General features: G+C 47.7%; 1 protein-coding gene across 2 annotated transcripts in view; it reads right to left on the bottom strand.

The window, feature by feature from the left end:
- Window positions 1-20,663, bottom strand: part of CABLES1 (Cdk5 and Abl enzyme substrate 1) — a 100,467-nt gene that overhangs the window by 48,112 nt on the left and 31,692 nt on the right. For both annotated transcript variants that reach the window (XM_024580173.4, XM_053912853.2), the window contains exons 2-3: window positions 9,733-9,804; window positions 4,079-4,171 (exon numbers count right to left, since the gene is read on the bottom strand). In XM_024580173.4, the coding sequence (XP_024435941.3) occupies window positions 4,079-4,171; window positions 9,733-9,804 (165 nt within the window). The remainder of the gene's footprint in view (window positions 1-4,078; window positions 4,172-9,732; window positions 9,805-20,663) is intronic.

Here is a 20,663-nt window from a genome sequence, read left to right as displayed (position 1 = left end):
CTTTCTCCATCCTCAAAGCCAGCAATGCGTCACCCTAACTCTGACTTTCTGTCTCTCTCTTCTACTTTTAAGGCCCCTCGTGATTCCAGCAAGCCCACCCAGATACTCCAGGATGATCCCTCCACTTTAAGGGCAGCTGATCAGCAATCCCAACTCCACGTGTCACGTTAACCCCCCACTGCCACGCAACCTGACATGTCCACAGGTCCTGGGGATGTGACATGACATCTTTGGCAGCGTGGGGTGCGTGGGGACCTTATTTTGCCTAACGCAGCAATAATAACAGCCTCCTCATAAGACTGTTTCAAGGATATGTGTATTTCTAAATTCTTTCCATTTTTGAAGATATAGTTCTAAATACTGAAACTCATTTAAAAGGTCTTTCCACTCATTTCCTCAAACACTGACTTGAGTTAATGAAACAAAGCCTATCGAGTACTGAGAGCTGGCGCCCTGCGAGCCCTCAATACATACACCCACTATTACCTTATGATATTCCTAACTTTATAACTCCTTTTGACAATACGGTCGCTGCCACAAGAATCCACTTCTTAGTCTGAACTTCCTGAGATCTGGCATCCAAAAACCCAGCTATGCATTGCTTTCTTTTCCAACTACCACGTCCGACATGACTTCCCCCACTGCCAACCTGTCTTCGTGTTCAGGTAGAAAAAGAACTGGAGTCACAGGAGTTCTAACTCCCATCGCTGCCTCCCCTGCCGGCTAGGAGAGGCAGTGCCCAGCGGGGCCAGCACAGAACTCATCACCCGTCTGGCTGTAACAGTGAAGCCGAAGCTTTCGCCGCTGGGCCTGCCACTGGCATACTTGTTCCCCCCTCAGCTCCAACTGGCCCAGGGCATAGCTCCAGCCCACCTCAGGTTGGTTCTCTGCATGACAGCCACACACAAAGCCTTCTAGCAGGTCCCCAATCCAGCCTCTTGGAATTCACTGGTTCTAAACAGATGAAGACTATTTTTGCTTGAAGTAGACTCCATCCTCCATCAGCACCACGCCTTCCACTGAAGAGGCTCACTTCCGCTTCACACGCCGGCTGGGATTAGTCTCATGCTGCAGACAGAACGAGGTGAACACGGGGATGGCCAAGGCCCCAAGGGTTATTTCTGAGCAGCTACCCTGACCTACGATCATGAGGCTGACTTAGGTTTTTTGTTTTGTTTTTCCAGTAACATAAGGATTGTCTTTTATCATGTTTGGCTTGCAGTTTTTATCATCTTTGTCTCTTTCAATCTTACATTGCACTTAACGGTCAGGTCAGGTCAAGCACTGAGTGTCGAGACAGATGCTTCCCTCTCGGCACGTCAGCTGCCCCTGGTCCTCGCTGAGATGGGAGCCCAAATCCTCCTCGATGTTTGTGCCTTTGTTACATGGTCAGCCGGTTGGGGAACAGAGGAGCTTCATCACCAGGGTCTTCAGAGCCAGAACAGCAAGCGGGCCCAGGTGTGGCCTGCAGCCTGAGAGGTTGGTCTGTGCTGGCCAGGAGTCACAAGGAGAGTCCAGAGCCAGGTGCAGTGTGTGAGGGGGCAGAAGTCGTGGCTGGAGCAGGTTCCATTTCAGTCTCTCTCCCCCGGGTGCAAGAAGAGGCAAACACCAGTACTTGGACCATTCTGTTTTCAGTCCAGACCTTCAAGATCTTTGACCAACACCTCCAGCCTTCTCCGGAAAGCCTCATTCCTCCCCAACATGGGCAGGTGCACCCTAGTCGAGGGACCCCAACACTCGCTGCAGGAGTGTCTCTCTTGTGTGGTGCTGTGTATATGCCTCTGGACACCGGAGGGGGAACCGGAGACCCCTCCCCAGCCACTGCACCTTAAGACTTATTTTCTTGAAGTTTATACCTACTTTTTAAACCTTAGGTGAATAGAGCACATAATTGTATGGCTCTTCAGTGATTTTAGAATAGCAAAGTTGAGCTCTCTTGGCAAATAATTTTTGTAGGGACTTCTGAAAGCTACACCGGGACCCCTCCTACCCACCACTGCTGGAGCGGGGCTCATCCACATGTCCCCAGCCACCCTCCATGGGGCGATCTCCCACCTGCTGCCATGGGGGCTATCAATTCTCCTTTCCTTTCTCAAAAGGCTGGGTCACATCCTCCCATTCATCAGCTGGACCACAATTTCCTTCTGTCACCTCAGAAATGGTATTTTCTTCCTGGCTCTTTCTTTCATCTAAGAACAATCCATCCTTGCTCATAAACCAGAGGCAGTAGGAGAGTACCTCCCATCCTTTCATCCTCCCTTGGCATGAGAAAAGCAGTTCTCACCTGGGCAGTTGCAACTGCCCATCCCCACAGCCTCCAGCCCGTGGTTCCCACAGCAGGCCGGAGAGCTTGCTTTCCTGTCCTAAATTCCAGTTCGCAGATCTTCAGATAAGCTAATGGTCTCTTCTGGCTCCCTCCAAAAATTCCTCAGCAAAACTGCCAGCAAATGCATGCTTTGCGGACTGTTTATATTGTTCCTGGGTCAAGGGTTTGCCGAGGAAGGTAGCTTTGTCATGTACACTGGCAATCGCATTAGTCCAAATCTTTTATTAGCTACATCCTCTCACTGCCAAAACATGCCAAGTGATTATCCGACTTTGGATCCTCGACAGCATTCAGAGGTGGGGAGTTCTATTCATGTAGCCCACTCCTCTGGCTTTGTCACTGATGCTACTTAGCAATGAAAGGCTTTCTATGCTTATTTTATGGTTAAAGAGATTATGGGTAAAAACACAAATGGAAATTAATGATGAGTAATTATACTAAACCTGACATAACTAAGGTTTGGATTCCGTAATTAAGAGCCACAAAAGACAAGAAAAGCGCAGTGGTTAAATGAACGAGGCACAAGAACTCTCACAGTGAGAGGAAGGGGGCGACAGGGAGACTCCGAATATTCTGTTTGACAAATGACAGTTGGGTACATTTGAACTAGAAGCTCTGTACTTAAAATGAGAATATATACTGACTATGTAAAAATTATTTGATGAGAAAGCTCAATTTTGCTATTCTAAAATCACTGAATAGCCATAAAATTATGTTCTCTATTCAACTAAGGTTTAAAACGTAGGTATAAACGTAAAGAAAAGAAACCTTAAAGACTGTAATCATTATCGTTCAGGTCGCACAATGCGCTTTACACCGAGTGACAGTAAGGCTGGGCCCTAGTCATTCTCTAACGACCTTTCAGCAACTTCCATGTGGTGGCGATTAGAGTCTCAGGGGTCTGTGTGAATCAGGAGACCAAACAGAGTGGTCTTCTCTCTAATTCTCCCGTTCAGGGAAGGCCACTACCCAGGCCACAGGTTAATGGGGAGAAGCTGCCTCAGGGGCACGAGGGGCCCTGAGCAGCAGGGGACCCGCGAGGTCTCGGAGCTCCGTTCCAGTGCTGCTCTCAGGCTGCCACGGACGTCCATCGCCAACTCTCCAGCAACAATGATTCACATGCATTTGCCACCAGGAGAGTTTTAACGTCAAGGGTGACAGAACTTTCACCCATAATAATTTTCATTTGCCAGCACTTTCCTGGAGAAACACACACTCCAGATGTGAGCAGCCCTGGAATGTAAATCAGTGCCCGGGAAGAATCTGCTGGCAAAGCCGTGACTCCACTCTCCTAAAAGCCTTCAAACTTAGCACACAACCCAAGTTCAAGCCCAAACCTGGTGGGACAGTCCCTGGTGGGAAAGCTCTGGTGAAAAAAAGAAAACAAAACCCAACAAAGCAGAATAAGAGGGAAAAAACAAAACATAAAAATCCTCAATTGTTTTTCCGTTCCAAGTTTTCTATAAAAATACATTTGAATACTATTAAAAATTCAGTTTGTGGTTAATCTAAAAATCTCACCACGCCTCTGGTCAGTGTCAGGAAGCACTATTTCCTATAGACTTCTTTGGATGATTCTGGCAGGAACGGGGTGGAAATAGTCTATTTGGGACGGTTACAGGAGATCCTGTTCAGCTCAGCAGCGTGGGCTGCACTTGGCAGAGGTCTGGTCATTCAGACGGTCCCCGCCTCCCTTCCCCACGGGGCCCCCCCCACCCACACTGAGATGGGCGGCTCCGGCCAGTGCAGTACCTGCCATTCCTTGTATCGTGTTGCCTCATGTTCTTGATAAAATGAATCTTCTTAAAGTTCTTTGGTCTGGGCGAACCTGAGAGAGTTCGACATCTGAAAAACAAAGTCATTTCAAAAATACAGTCAGTTGCTGGCTGGACAGCTGAGACATCTCCACACAAAGACAGGAAGGAAAGACCAGACACATGGTTTGAGTCACCCCAAGGATAATGAGGACAATACGGCTGGAAGCAAGGAAGCTTTAAAAAAAACCCAATGACAGACAACTTCCTTGATAATCCTGATAATAATTTATATGGGTATCTGAAAAGCCAGCTAATGAAAACTATTGTCCTCAGTTATAATAACACAACCTACCCGGATACCAAAGACATTATTCTTTCTTGTCATCTCAAAAAGAACCCTCCTGTATCAACACAGGTAATGGAAACAGAAAACTATAAATGTAAAGAACTTAGAGGGGAAACGACACTGGAAAATTCAGTTTAAAAACGGCCCTGAAGCATTTTTCGTTGGTAGCAAAACTCTGGCCTGAGCTACCTTCGATTCTCCACTGGCCTGGACGTCACAGCTTTACTCTGAATAAGAATCAGAGACCCAGCTTGTGGCTTTTGCTCTTCTTTTTTGTTTTTAAGATAAATTTAAAATAAATATTGGTTGAACAAAATGACTTGGATTCAATTCTCCCCCCTGGAACCTAGGACACGTGCTTGCACGGCGGCACTGCCAGAGCTGACCACAGGCTGAAAGGGGCTTGCTTGTGTGTATTTTCTCAAAGTTACCTGGCAAACTGTAAGTCACACAGCTGCAACAACAATAAGAAAAGAAGCAAAAACTTAAAAAAAAATTAAAAATCCAACAAACAAGAGTCTGAAGTTTAGTCTTTTCTTGAAAAGGGAGCTGTGACTTTTCTATTTGTGACTTTTCTATTTTGGTTTTGGCTACTGCATTTTATTACTTATAAACCTTTCCAACCACAGGCCCCTAGGGTTGATTGTGCCGTCACAAGTGGGGACCTGAGAACTTACATTTCAGAGGGGAAGTTACAGAGAGCTGTGCCCAGCTGCCCAAAGCCACAGTGAGGTCTGGGCGGGGGCCGTTCTCCAAGTTCAGTCAGTGTTGAACTTGAAGCTTCAGGTACAAGAGTGACAAGGTGACCCAACAAGGAGGTGTAGTTGAGGGCAAGTGGGGAGTGGGGCAGGTCAGGCATAAGACTAGGGAACGGACAGGGCCACAGGCCTGCAGAGCAACTCCAATCTCTAAAATCTCTCAAGGCCCCAGTTTAAGAGAAGTAAGGCAATGCCCCTGGTCTGCACCTCAGTGTGTACATCCCCCCCAAATCTCCTCACCCACCCTCTAGGAAGGCTCAATCTTTCTAGAAGCCCTTTTTCAGAGGGCACTGAAAATTATTTTTTTCATAAGAAACAGCACCTTCAAATGTAATTTAACTTGAAAACAATCACACTGAGGTGAATTAGCACCAGCCAAAGCAAAGACTAACATCAGATATTCAGTGACTTTCATCAGGAAAGGGGGGCTCCCCTGCCCTTGGGTCTTGAGGAGGGAAAGCGCCCTTTCTGGTCATGTCCACTACAGCAGGGCGGGGTCCACAGCCAGTGTGTCCCTGCAAGATGCTTCGGCAGACACCATGGCCCTCCCGGCCCCACCCCCAACTCACTACGGACCCCGACTTATCACTAGTAATACTGCTTCCCTGGCGCTGTTGTGGAGATTCAATGTGATGATGTACACAAGAGCCTCATAAACTGTCACGTGACATGGTCAAATACAAATATGCACATCCATACATATGTGCATACTGTAAACATTCATATATATGTGTCGGGTGTGGTGATGGTTAACAGAACATTAGCTACAAAGGGTGAAAATTTTATTACTGCCTGCCCCCTCTACTGTTGAAGCTGCAGTCCTTCTTAAGGGTCCTGAGTCCTTAATTTGAAATAGATGCATTTAAACACTTGCAGAGCCCTGCCTGAGGGCACTTAGTAGATGTTTCCTGTGGACCTCAGGCAGGGTTTGAATAGCAGACAGCACCCACCAATCCCACTCCCCCTTCTAGGTTTCTAGACCCAGACTTAGTCTTGCTGGGCTCAAAGGGCCAGGGATGTCTGACCTGAGGCCTGCGGGCCGCATGCAGCCCAGGACGGCTATGAATGTGGCCCAACATAAAATCGTAAATTTACTTAAAACATTAGGAGATTATTTTGTGATTATGTACCACAGTGTATTTAATGTGTGGCCCAAGAAAACTCTTCTTCTTCCAGTGTGACCCAGAGACACCAAAAGGTTGGACACCCCTGGTAGAGCTTCATTCTACCTTCTTGGGGCAGCTCTCTGGAGCAGACCCAGAACCCCAAACTGCCTCAGTTCTACGTCCAGAAATTAATGCTTGGGTTTGCAAGCCTCTCAAGGTCCCCAACTGCTCCTCTAACACACAGAAGATTCTAGAAACATGTAGTCACTGGAGAGGGGAGAACCTCTGAGTATGTAAAGGTATGCTTCCGTTAGTTTCTGGATAGGGCCAAGTGTTCAGGAGTGGCTTCACATCCTTACCCCACTTCCCCCCAAAAGGAGAGGTTCCTGGACCAGCCAGTCTGGGACAGCGGGCCCAGAGTGAGACAGTGAGCCAGACTGTGAGGGTATCTTCCCAGTCCTAGCCCAGTGGGGGGAAGCTGGTAGCAACCCCAGACCAGACGAGGGATGATCCCGAGCTGCTCCCTGCCTCCTGTGCCTGCAGAAAGAGGTGCTGCTGCTGTTCAGGTTTGACAACAAAATCCCCCAGGCTTCTGCAAGAACTGGAAGTCAGCAAAGGAGCCGTAGGTAGGTGTCAGCCAAAGCAGGAGAAGGAGAGGGTGCAGTAATCACTTAACTGAGCACCAGCCGGGACCCACCAACCCAGACAGGCTGGAAAACCAGGGCAGGTGGTGATGGTGGTCACATTTGCCGCAGATGAACAGAGGGTCTTCTGGACACCTAGTGGGGAGTCCTAGGTGCTTATTTCTGGGGGACTAGGTAACCACCAGGCAGGTGGAAACGGCTTGGTCTACAAACCCTCTCCTTGAAAAAACTCCTTGGAGTTTTAAGTGGACACAGGAAACTTACTAACAAATTGTGATGCACAAAGGAAAAGCAAAACTTTTAAAAGGAGAACTTGACAAAGGCGCTGTATATTGACACCAGCACATCCAATTCTAGCTGCGTGGGCTCCTCCTTCTAGGAGCTGTTTTACTTGCGTTTTTTTTTTTTTTTAAACATTCAACTAAACCACCAGGGAACCTCAGAAATGCTTGAAGAGCGCTGTGGCGTTAGCAACAATTGCCAAGGAAACTGGAAGGCTGAGCCCTCAAGTTGTGGCAGCTTAAGCAAAGAACGAATTAATTTTGAAAGCGCCTGAATTAATGTGTAAATATCCATTTAAAAACATACATTTTAAGTGTTGCAAAATTAAATTAGGATACAATTAAATTACAAACAAGTTTAATGAAGGATCTGCTCTTTCTTATTAGCACTGATTACAGATACACTTACTTATGCAAAAGGTTTTTTAACAGATGCCTTGGAGCCATTTGTTCAAAGTGCTGAGTTTAAAAGCAAGTTTGGTTAATAGCCTTCCGACCCCAGTTCCCCAAATACTTCAGTGTCAGTAATGGTATATTAATTTCACAGACTGGGGGAGCTGGAAAGGACTTCAGCAATCAGCCAATTTGCCGCTCCCATTTTACAGATGGGAAAATTGAGGCCCCAGAGAAGCCATGTAAATTTCCAAGGCCACGTAACCAGTTAGTAGAAGAATCAGGCCAAGAAGTGAAGTACCCTGACTCCTAAACTGTTTTTAATGTTTTAAAAAAAGAGCTCATTAGGGAAAATAAAGACTTCTTAAACTGTCTAAATTCCCTTGATTTCTGACTTATTTTTAAATGCCATACTTATACAATGTTTGTTGGAAATTACACATAGTATTCTGTAAGAGCTGGATGAAGTTACAGTTGAGGGGGAGAAGCCGTTTTTACTCCGCTTGTTTGTGCTGTCAAGAGGCCTGAGGGGTAGGAGCAGAGGGCCAGCCTGGGTGGGTCCTGAGTGGTACAGGGTGACGGGGCAGGAGACCAGGAGCCTGGTGCCCAGTGTCTCCTCAGTGCTTCCCTAACCACCTAGAGTCCGTAAAGAGGGAGTAACATTCTTTTTTACCTGGTTCCGTTGGCTCACAGCTACCACCCTGCCCTCACAACTGTGGCTTCTTGAAGCCTTTAGGAACACCGGGGGCTTTTCAGCTCTATTCATTGATTTTTCCGTTTGCGGTACCTGCTCAAATGCCAAAGCCACTTGGTGCCACCTGAGAACGTTTCTCCTCCACTCTTGCTGATTACTGTGGACCAGAGCCAGCTCCCTCATTTGACTTTTAATGCAGCGTTTTGTAGGCCTCCTTCAGGGAAACGGCCGGCTCCCAGCGTTTGAAACAGTGGCATATGGAAGAGCACCTGCACCCACGCCATGTTTGTCACGCAGCTGCACGACATTCATCCCAGGAAGGGCCCAGACGTTACAAATGTGTTCAGAAAGACTTCAAGGGTGGAAATCAAACTGTATGGTCCTGGCCTTCTCTTTGGAATAATGTCAGTGATAAGATTCAGGGTCACCTGACACCTGTGACCAGACCCAGGCCTGTCTACGCTCCATCCTTCACCCAGGTGGTCTGTGCATGAGACCTAGAACCTGGGAGTGAGGGTCCTGGCAGAGAAGGAGCCGGCTCCAGGGCAAGCGTCCTCCTTCCACGTCAGCACCCTCCCAGGCTCCAAGCAAGGAGCCTGGGACTCCCAAATCCTGGCCAGCAGCCAGAGCACAAGGGGTGCAGATGTGGGTTCCCCGATGAGCTGGTACGAGTTGAGGGGAGCACATCCTCTTACAGGCCTCCCCCTCTGCTACCTGCATGCATGCCCTATAAAGCCAGCATACCATCTTGCCTCAGCATTTTCTGTGGGGAGGACTCTCCCAACCACGTGCAGGCCACTCAGGCTGCAGTGTGTGGGTATTGTCTCCTGCTCCAAGGCTGGCCTGGCTGGACCCTGGTCCACATGGGGCCAGTGGAGAGATGTAGGATTGGAGGAGGGAGGGCTGCCAGTCAGAGGCACAGCACAGCTCAGCAATTGCTATCACCCCAAAAAAGATGTCTCGCAAGCACTTTTGTAATCCCAAGGGAAGAATGGAATGCTTTCAGCCCTCAGGGAGCACTCACACCTCTCCTAACAGTTTCCCCAGAAACTGGCCATCCACAGTGCCACCGTGGGCACTTCCTAACGAAGCCCTGGACTGTGACTGCTGTGTCACTGCACTGGGGAAAGCTGGGCCACGGTGGGCTCTTCATCAAGCAGCAGCTTTCAAAAATGAAAGGAAAACAGCACCCAAAGTCACATGCAAACTGGCTATCCAATGTGTAAACAGAATTTAATAGTTTTTTTAGTTCTAAGGAGTCCTCAGGGTGAGGGTTTCCAAACTATGAGTCTGGGGATCAGAAGGTCATTTAAAAAATTTAATTCTGTAGATCAAAAACTTAAAAAAAAAAAAAAAAAGCAAACTTTGGCGGCGATCTTGCACGGCAAGCCATTTAAACACACATAAAAGCAGTACCGGGAACTTACCTCCGTAGCGGGGCGTTCTCTTCAATGTCTTCCAGGGTCTCCAAGGACGATCTCTGGGAGATGAGGCGACGTCTGCAGAGAGAGGGGGCGAAATCTAGGAGTTAAAACTGCATTGTGAAGTGGATCGGGAATTTCTGTAAATCTAAATTGTCCTTAAGAAATAAAGTCCATTAAAAATAAGAGACAAGAGCTGTCTTTAAGAGGCTGCCATCTTCCCAGCCTGCGCCCCGAATGCCTGGCCCATCTTGCTTCCCTACGTATAGGGCTGCTTTGTGGTGATGAGGAAAGTGACTGATCCTTTTTATGCTGCAATTTCCGCCAAAAGACAAAAAAAAAAAAAAAGGTGCCTCATTATATACAACTGAGGTACTCTGTGCAGTTTTCCTCAAGCGTTAGATAATACTGTTAGGTATTCAACTATTGTGGCCTGCACCAGATTAGCTGATAAGTATTACACTTTAAAGCTATATTAAGTAAAATCTTAATTACTATGCAATAAAATCATTAGTAAGCAATGAAAAGTTATGGTCTCTGGATGGCCATGATTTCAAAAGAATTGGAAACAAGGAAGACATTACTCTTTGGGAGAGTTTCTCGGCCACCACTAAGAATAAATATCGGGGCCTGTTTAGACAATACATTTACTCTTTCCGGCTGCAAAAGAATTGCAAACACCTGCTAAAGCCTCCTCGGTGTAGCTTCTTTCACCTGACTGAGGTAAGAACAGGTCCCAGTTAACTGAGACCATCTGGCATGGGGACAGGGGGGCAGGGGCGAGGCAGTCACTTTCCAGTGAATTCATATGAACAAGGACCATCATTTCACAGAATGTGATTTGGCTGAAAGACAGTAAAAATCTGACTGGGTCTTTCCTTACCTTGAAAAAAAATGGGACTAAAATTAGAGGGATAAGTCTATTTTGTATTGCTGTTGACAAAATTTAGATTAAGAACCTGCAATTGTAACTATGTTCTAATGTGTTTGTTCTCAAGGGCAACAAAAAAATAAAACAAATGGGTTTTTTTGTTTTGTTTTGTGTATACCTTTTCTGACCATCTCCCCTGACACCTTTTGCTTCATGTTTTACTTTTTAATAAGACAATCAGAAAGATCATTTCTGAAAACTATTCAAGGGCTTCATCAATTTTCTTTTCTTTTTTTTAAAGATTTTTATTTATTTATTTTTAGAGAAAGGGAGGGAAAGAGAGAGGGAGAGAAACATCAATATGTAGTTGCCCCTTGCGCATCCCCAAGTAGGGATCTGGCCCGTAAGCCAGGCATGTGCCCTGACTGGGAATTGAACTGGGGACCTTTTGGTTCACAGGCCAGCACTCAATTGTCAAGGGAAGAATTCATCAAATGGCACCATGGAAACAGAGATGTGGCACCTGACCTTCCTCCGTAAAATAAGGACTTGTTTGCTGCCACAAGGACCTGCTCTGTGGTGGTAACACGGCGGTGCTCATCTTTGCCCCTGCCACCTTGCTAGCGCCTTCCGAGGTATGTAACAACCTCTCCCTTTGCCTTCCGTCTGCAGAAAGTGTACAGTGGAAGGGAAAGCTAAGGGCAGGAGGCCAGCCTTCACCAGGCACTTTTTACCCCACAATCTGCCTCATAAACTAAGCCTATTACCATGCAAACTCCTCATCATCAGGCACAGCTAGCAAGCAAAGGTCTGCATATTTTAATGACTGACAAGAATACTTAGCCTTGGACCAAAATATCATGCCCCCTTATTAACCAAGCAGACATCCAGTAAGAGACCGACGGACCTCAAAACAACAGCATTAGGTGCTGACATCATCCAATGAAGCGTCTGTGTCTGGTCCTCAGACCGAGCCCTCGGGTTCCCCATCTTGTCTGACAATTACCATCTGGGCCCTTCCACACTGGCCACAAGCACTTTTGAGGCCAATGTGGTTCACGTTCAATACTCGTATGTAAGTTGGCCTCCCTAAAGCCTCCAGACTCTTTTCAGAATATTACCTTTCAAATGTTCAGCTCTGCCTGAGCAAGGGAATCATGATCCATGACAAGACTGTGTATCTGGATATATATACTTGGACCAAATTAATCCATTTATCAGTAGGGGTAATGGTTCGTCTGTGAGTGCAAGTCACGGTGTGCCCCCAGGACCCAGGGCTGGTTACAGCGGTAGTTACAATGAATCCACAGACACTGAAAGCTTAAGGAAATGTCACTGGGAGAAGGAGAGAGGAAAAGGTCTCATAGAAAAGCACGCGACGGTAGTGACAGAGGACTAGGTAAGGTAGGACCGGGGGCCAGTATTTCTAAAGTGTCTTTTAGGCACAAGAGTCTCCCTGGCTCCACTTTTAGGGCAGGGGCAGTGACTGACCACCCACACTAGCTGACTGGGAGAAAATGGGGCCCGCAGCCTAGCCATCCTGAAAGCTGGCCAAAGCTCTATCACTATCCCAGTTGACAGCATTCGGGGGACCCCAAGAGAGTGAGGGGCAAGGTGGGAGCTGTGCTCTGGGCACCCTCATCAGTACTTCTGGAAGAAGGACATTTCTTCTTTGCCTGGTACACAAAGCACCTTGGAGACAGGGGTAATGTGGGCAGGGCAGGGGCAAATGCCAGAAGAACCTCACCTAAGCCGGACACTGGGTTCGCCACTGTCCCTGCTGACCAGTGAGGCCAGGGCAGGGTCATCTGTGGGTCCAGTAGTGCCAACTGGTCACGGCTAATCCCCTTATGGGGTAACCTGGGGCAGCAGGCCTTGGGGGACACAGTGGTCAGGGGATAACTCTAGTCTGAGAGTTAGGAGGGAAGCACATAACAAGGAAGAGGACCCCCTGGCCTTGGCATCAAGTGAGGACATTGAACTCATCAGTGTTTTCCACCCGGGCTACACACGGAAGCCCCAGGAAACACTGAAAATCTCTGGGAGCAAAACACAAATTCTGAGAGCAAGAAGGGGCCCGTGGCCATCTGGGCCAACCATTGCTACCATCACCATCCACACAAAAGGGCAATTTCCTAGGTGGCTCCAGTTCTCTCCAGGCAAGGAGCCCCCTTCCCGACTGTAAGGCGGGTTGCTGGGGCACGCTTACCCCTTCGCAGGTGTAAATGAAGTGTGGCTTCCTGGCCATCTCAGTTACACAGGTGATGGGTGAGCTGAGTGAGGCTGTGATGACCTCAGATCTGTTCAGACAGTTATTATGACCCCCCCAAAACAACAAAAACCCAACCATAAAAATAACTTCTTAACGTAATCATATGATACCCACACACTTGCCATTTATTTGCTTTGTTGCCGTGCCTTCCCCCACTGGCCATCTCCCTCCCCCATACAGAACTGAACCACACTAGACAGTGAGCTGCACAGGGAGGGACACTGCCTGCCTCGCCTGTGTAGCCCTAGGGATGGAGCATGCTTTGCAAACAGCAGGTGCTCAAGCAAGGCTGGCTAAACAAACTAATGAACTCCCTCACCAGGTAGATGGGTGTCTGTAGATTTTCCCAGAGAGCTCCTGACCTTCCACTCGATGCCCCTCTACATACAGTTTCTGGTGGGGCCTCTCTATTCAGGATAGGAGTCCCCAGTCCGGTCACCAGAAGCCCAGAAATCATCCCCAGAAAGCTTCCCAACACCTCACTACAACAAGGACAGGAGGGCAGAAAACCTTTATCCAGTGGGAAGGGCGGGCACGGAGAAGGGAGAGCCCCCTCCAAGCACAGCTGAGCAGTTCACAGGTATGAGGTATAATCTGCTTAAAATGGATTTCTTCTGTTTAATTTATTAAACATTCATATTTCCAAATGGAATTTTATATGTCTCACTGTAAAAAACAAAAAATCAAACCAGGAAATGCATCAAATAGAAACTGAGGGAATGATCTGCTAATCCCGGCGCCCAGAGAGCACCCTCCGAGAGTTTGGTGTTTACGCTTTCAGTGATTAAAACTGCGAAAAGGAAAGAAGGGTTTGTCTCTTTAAAAACAAAGGCTGTTGGGAAGAACACCGCCACAGGACAAAGCTGGCCTCTGGCTCCACTGGGCGACACTCACAGCGTCTGATTAAGACAGAAGAATGGGGACTCAGATGGACAGCAGCCCAGAGGGCATCCCCAGGGCTGGGTGTCCTGCTCTCTCCACAATTTCTGCCTGTAGGTGAGCTAGCAAGAAAAGCGGTCCCCTAAAGGGGCCATGCTTGATTGCTCACAACTCCAGTTAGGGAGCGGGGCATGAAGGAGCACCTGTGGGATTAGGGCTCCAACCTCATCTTCGAGGCCAGGTCCTGATGCCCGCAGGGCCAACAGCCTTCACCGTGTGGAGCTGCAGGCGCAGGAGCAGTGGTCTGAGACCATTCTAGGGGCTAGAGAACTACTGGGATGCAGACCACGGCCCAGGTACAGCGGGGTGCTGCAGGCCGCTGCAAGGAGTCAGGGCTGGACAGGGAACAGTTGCACTTCAATCCAGAGCCGAAGGGAGCTCCCTCTCTGAGCCTCCTTTTCTGACTTCGACTTGCAAAGCTTCCTAGTGCCCCAACTAGGGTCCAGCAAGATAAGGCTGGAGGGTCACCAGCCTAGAGAGAAGAGCTGGCCTTTCAGGCAGACAGGCAAATCCAGTGGTAAATGTTAAAACATCCCATCCCCTGGTTCTTCTATCCCCACATCACAGGCACGTAGTCTTGTGTTCTGGAAACAGTGTTCAACTCAGGTGGAAAAGGTGGTCCTAAAGATCGGGGTGCTAGTCTGTAACCTGTAGGCTGACCTGTTGTGGAAGCCTAGTACCGACAGGAGCCCTAGTGAGAACCACCTCTGCACATCTAAGAATTACACTTTCATTGATATATCTTTGGTGAAAATGCTGGTTTTCAAATATACCAGGCTCTCTGAAGGCCAAATGCACTCTAACATGCCGTGGGTTCAGCCATCACTTCTCTCCCATGGCTGTGAGCTGTTGAGGCCACAGCACCATGAGCTTTCTCTCCAGATTCAGCAGCTAAAGGATGATAACTTTGTTCATGATCTGGCAAACCTCACAGCCAAGATTCCAGATGCGCTTTTAGCAGAAGTCAAATCAGACTGTGCTCACTGAAGAAGCTGTTTTGCAGCAATACATATGTGTCCACAGATGAAGAATGAGGAGTCAGCTGTCACCTCTTAATAGACGCTACATAGAGTCTTAAAGCAAAAATGCCCTTGGCTTCAGCCTGAAGATGCGTTCTTCAGATCCGTGCTTGCTTCTGCTTTCCATGGATCTAAAGCTTTGTCTAGCAGCAAAGCTGCTGATGAAACTGAGTGTGGCCCTTACTTGCTCACCTTGTAATGGCTGCTCGTTAGCCTGACTGTGGAGAGAATCCCAGGGGAGAGCCATGGGGTCTGACACTGCACTGGAGACTGGCTGGGCCAGGCCACCAGCCTGCGGTGACCTGCAGAGCACCCTCCCGCAATGCCTCTGAGCACAGGGAACACCACGGGCTTGCTTGTGCAAGGAAAAACCTCCTCTCCCCACGGCACCCTATGTGCCTAAACCCAGATCTGCACCCAGGATACTGATGGAAAGGAGCAATTCAAACTCCCCAGCAGGCCACAGGAGTCTTCCTTGGAAAGGAAGAAAAACAGGATTATCTTTAAGAAAAGGAGAGATGCACAGATCAAGAAACAGAAAAATGCTAGGAGACTGACTTTGAATCTGGCTGTTTTAAAGTCTCCAGCTGATGAATCAGGGAAAAACCAAATTAAAATCAATACACCAAGAACTGCCAATCCGCTGTTCAAATAAGATCTGTTTCTACATTTTTACATGCAGGTCAGGAAAGCAACCCTAGATGTTTACAGAGAATACAAAGGCACTCGGCTTGCCTGTGTTTATTTTCATTTCCAGTTTCTCATCAGACTCGCCAAATTCTGGAAAACCAAGGCGTGAGGTCATCTCAGAGTTTATGGCTTTATTAACAGAATTTAAAAACCGGCCAGGAATTCACTCCTCAGACCTCCCTGTCCAAGCTGCCCACTGCCACCCACCCTACCTTACAAAATGCCCTTTACATCACGCCACTGCCCACTGCGAAGACCCACAGTGATCCCCTCTGGGAACATCTCAAACTCTCCCTACAGAAGGACTAGAGGGGAGGTTGGAAGACAGCAGCAAACACAGCGACCTGGCCATCCTGAAGACACCTGCCCAGGCTCCTGGACCATCCTCGGGGTCCCAGCAAATGAAGGGGCTGGCCCAGGGCCAGGGGCTGAAGGACAGGGCTGCCTTCTAATTCCCACTCAGCCCCATCCCTGGGGAGTGCCGGGCCCTGCAGCTGGATGGAGCAAGTCGACCAAATGGGCAGAAGAGCAGAAACTAAAAGCAGTTGTACTGGCTGGGAAAAAAAATGAGGATCCAGAAAAGATTGGGGTTTTGTGTGGCTGCTGAGGTAAACGACACTGTTCTTGCTACAGAAGCTGCTGGATGCCCACTGCAGGGGGGTTGTTGACAAGTAGGGGCCAAGGCAGGACGGGGTGAATATGGGAAGGACATACCAGCAATGGAAAACCACTCAAAATAAAAGGAAGTTTCATCCCGGACAAAAAAAAAAAAAATAACCCTGTTGATCTAATAGAACCAGTCTGAGGACTCTGGGGCCAACTCATGCATGTTCTGGGTGAGCATCAGAATTCAAGGAATGAAATCCAGTGTTCTCTGTGAAAGGGGTTCCCTGAGCCAGGTGGGGAGGGTTGCTGGGAATCCAGCACCTGGACCCAGAGTTCAAGGTCAGGACAGACCAGGTGTGGAGTGCGTGGGAGGCAGAGGAAGGCACAAGTGAGCTCAAAGGAGAACCTGGTTTAAAACTTGGAAGAGGCCCTAGTTAAAAAGACCACAGAAAAGGATCGACCAGACCAGTGTGGACGGTTCAAAGGGTAAACCCAAAGGACTTCTCACATACATGCTCAGCAGGGTGGGGCCGAACAGGATGGAACACCCAGTCTGTGCAAGGCACAGAGGAATTCCCTCAAGCAGGGTCAGGGAAGGAGCCAATAAATCCAGCAGACAGCCAGGCCCCAACCAGACGGCTAGGGCCAGTTCTAGGGGGGTCTGGAGAGCCCCCAAGGGCCAAGTGAACACGCACAGACGGGCGGGGTGGGGGCTGGCAGGAATGCACACATTGCATCAGTGTGCACATGCGTGTGCACGTGTTTCAGAGTGCGCAGTTACCTTCTGAGACCAGAAGGACAGACAAGGAGGTAGGAGATTCCTGCTAGGCTTACATGGAGAGTGGGGGTGCAGATGCAGGAGGCTGGGGGTGCTTCCTTAGACAGGCTGCTGGCACCCTGTTCCCGAGCCTTCCGAAGGCCCACCAGTACCTGAGTCGTGTCTGATGCACCCATGGCCTCCCCCATCCCCAGCCTTTTCAGGCAGTGTGTTTCATCCTGGGCCCTCTCTGTACTCAGGGTGGGGCCACCTCTTAAACACCCACTGTGACAATGGGCCAAGAGCATGGGTGACCTCACCTTAATGCTCAATCATTGGGACTTGCTGGTGCTTTCCAGGAATGCCTTTGCATGCTGAAAACTTTCTAAGCCAGATAGATACACATTTATTCTCCATTAGAAAGCAACATGAGGGCTCACTGTGCACTGGTCTATGGGCTTTGCAGCACAAAGACGAGATGGATGGGAGAAAGCCAAACTCCTCTCTCTGGCCTCCCAGTCCTGAAGAGCTGAGATGTCACTGGGAGCTAATTAGAACCAGCAAGGAGTCAGGCTGGGTTGGTTACTTCTGAGTGGTATCTAATGGGACCTTTCAGGAGGCTGCCTTTCAACATAATCGCTCCCCTGAGTTTCTCCCTTGGTTTCTACTGTGACCTTTCTCTGTTCCAAAGGGCCTCCAGAAGAAAAGGATTTTTGACAGCTCAGAAGCAGCATGTAATAATTTATAGCAAGTTTGAGCTGGATGGGATTTCATCAGTCCTTGTTTTGTAGTTTTCAGATTCAAACAACGCTCTATAGCAGCTTGTGGAAACGAAGATTCATGCTTCCGTGTCTATCCAGCTCCAACCAACAGTCCCTTTTCCTACCAAGGGTCCCAAATGACCTCATCCCTTTCTGGAAGCAAACTTTAAAAAAAATGTTTGTTTCTCCCCGGCCACCTATGTCTATTCCCGTTACTGTAAACTAAATGGGCACAGCTGAATCACTGGCTTCACAAGGGGTTTATGGGATAAGGAATGCCCCGAGGGTGACCAAATCTTACTTCAAAAAAAAAAAAAAAACCCCAATAAAAAACGCAGAATCTGCTTCATCCACCCAAATCCTACTGTCTCCTTAGGTGCAGTGCGGTGCCCTGCTCTGCAAAGCGTCCCTGACATTTCCCGAATTCCTACACTTGGTAACTTCACTGTATTTGAAAATATTCATATCTAGATACTTGCAGAATGATTGATTTCATTCTTATCTTACACCCTGTGTCGGCAACCCAACTGCAAGGACCTTGAAGACACAGTAATGTCTTCTGTTCTTTAAATCCCCCTCAACGACCAGCATGTCACCTTGTCACAGCAGGTGCTCAGCAAGTCCTTTAGTACAGCACAGACAACTGCCTACAGCTGGCCCACAGGGGCAAGAATGGGTCCTAACTGCTCCAGGGAGTCAGATGAACATTTTTCTGAGCGACTCTTCCACGAGGCTCAGCAAGCCAGCAGAAGCCCAACCCATCTGCAGAAGGATGTCCAAAACCAGAGCTGGGACCTCAGGGCTCATAAGGTCGCTGGTGCTCAACTGTTTTTTGAGCAGCAAAATTTTTTTTTGTTTTCAAACTAAAGCTTATCACAACCACAAAACATAAAACAGATTAGAATAAGTATAAATTTTATAAAACTGAATGTATAAAGTTTACCTATAACTCAGCCACTGTTAGAGCAGTACAGCTAGTCTGATGAGTGAATGAATCTGAAACCAGGAGTTACGACAGACATTTCGAGTCTAAGGTCATTCTCAGCATCTATTTATTTTTTGGTCTTGGCTATACAGTATGGAGATAATCCCTACTGACACAGATAAATAGGTGCCCATGGCAACCATTTTTAAACATCTCAGGACCCAATTCAATCAAATAGATGCGGCAGGTGAAGCCCAGTTGCAGGAGATCAACTTACTCTGGCGGATAAGTTAATTAATGCAGAATTAGCATATAGATGGTCATCAGTGTGACAGGGTTTGCTACAGAACACTACTGAGTTTGTGCGTTACGGCAGTTTCCAAACACTTTAATACATAACTACACATGTATAGAAGTGTTTAATATATACATATAAATTATACCTCAAAATGTTAAACATCGAATTACTCCATATGTCCTACATTCCATTCCTAGATGTAATCCAAGAGAAATGAAAGGATACCCCCACAAAAATCTGTACACGAATGTGCATAGCAGCATTATTTACAATAGCCAAGATGTGAAAACAAGCCAAATGCCCACTAAGTGATACGTGGAGGAGTAAAATGCAACGTTGTTCAGCATAGAAAAGGACAGAAGTACACATATGATACAAAATGGATGAACCTTGAAAACGTGCTGAATGAAAGAAGCCAGTCACAAATGACCAGATAGCGTGTGATTCCAATTGTACAAACTGCCCAGAAAATGCGAATCCACAGAGACAGAAAGTAGATCAGTGGTTGCCCAGGGCTGGGTGTGGGAGGATGGGGAGTGACTGCTAAGGCCATGGGGCTTCTTTTTTGGGTGATGAAAATGTTCTAAAATTAGAGAGTGGTGATGGCTGCACAACTCCGAATACTCTAAAAACCACTGAGTGTATACTTGAAATGAATGTTGTATGAATTCTATCTGATCAAGTTAAAATATTTATATGACACATAAAATCAATATAAGAAGATTATATTTTGGAAAAATACATAGTAAAAATAAATCAACCATTTGTAGAGCTCCTAACCCCCTTGCTGAGATCCTTCGAGCTCTAGATAACGTAATTTTGAAAACTATGGACCTGCTTCCATTTCCTTTGACCACAGCTATGGAGACTGACAGCTTGACTGAGCTGCCCAGGCCGGAGCTGGATGCAGCAAGAGCAAGGATATGGCCCAGCTAATCTCATTGCAGAGCCGGTCCCTTTCCTTTCTAATGTCAGTTACACTGGTCTTTTTAGGGGCTGTTTTCACCAGCAGGCATCAGGTGAGGACAGAAGGTGGTGGATGAGGGCAAACCCTCCACAGGGAAAGGCTGGCTCATCACTTTTGCCTGGGAAGCACTGCATTGCCTGATACCTGCCGACAGCTCACCTGTGCATCCCCTTTCTTCCTGCAGGCCCACAGGGCACAAAGGAAACCTCACTGCACCCCTCAAGTTGTTGTTTGTGTGGAGCTCTGAGATGTCAACTTCCTTAGCTTCCCCTGCAAATCACTCTCTCTTCATAAAGGCTGATACTGTTTCCTAGGAGAGAAGCAGGGAGCACCTTCAGGCATCCGAGAGGAAAGAAGACAATACACCCTCCTGGAGCTTCCGTCAGCGTCTGGGGAGGTAGTTTAATTTTTTAACAGCTTGTGCAGAGCACTTTGAAAATATATTATTAGTGCATCTGCCTCACTGTATACGTAATTAGCAACCGCAGTTCAGGAAAGGTTTCCAAAGCGCGTCTGCAGCCAGAGAACTGTGCCTCAAACCACATGAATATTCACTTAGATGTGATGTGGATTCGACTGCTGACTGGATTCTTTGGCAAAAGCCCATCCAAGAGGTTTGAATGGTACCTTAAAGTCAGGGCTTGGGTGTGATACCACATGGTTATTGTGGGAAATAATGTATTCTTAACAACCTGGAAGGCGGGGCATGCGATGCCTGTCCAGAAAGTATCCAGCCATGTGCTATGAAAAACAGACACATTTATTGAAGAAGATACAAGATACAACAAACACTGTACAGTGGACAAGGACACCTCAGTGCCCTTCAAAGTAG

The sequence above is a fragment of the Desmodus rotundus genome, chromosome 10 (assembly GCF_022682495.2).
Source record: "Desmodus rotundus isolate HL8 chromosome 10, HLdesRot8A.1, whole genome shotgun sequence".
NCBI classification, from domain to species: Eukaryota; Metazoa; Chordata; class Mammalia; order Chiroptera; family Phyllostomidae; genus Desmodus; species Desmodus rotundus.
This window is presented reverse-complemented; position numbering and strand designations above follow the sequence as displayed.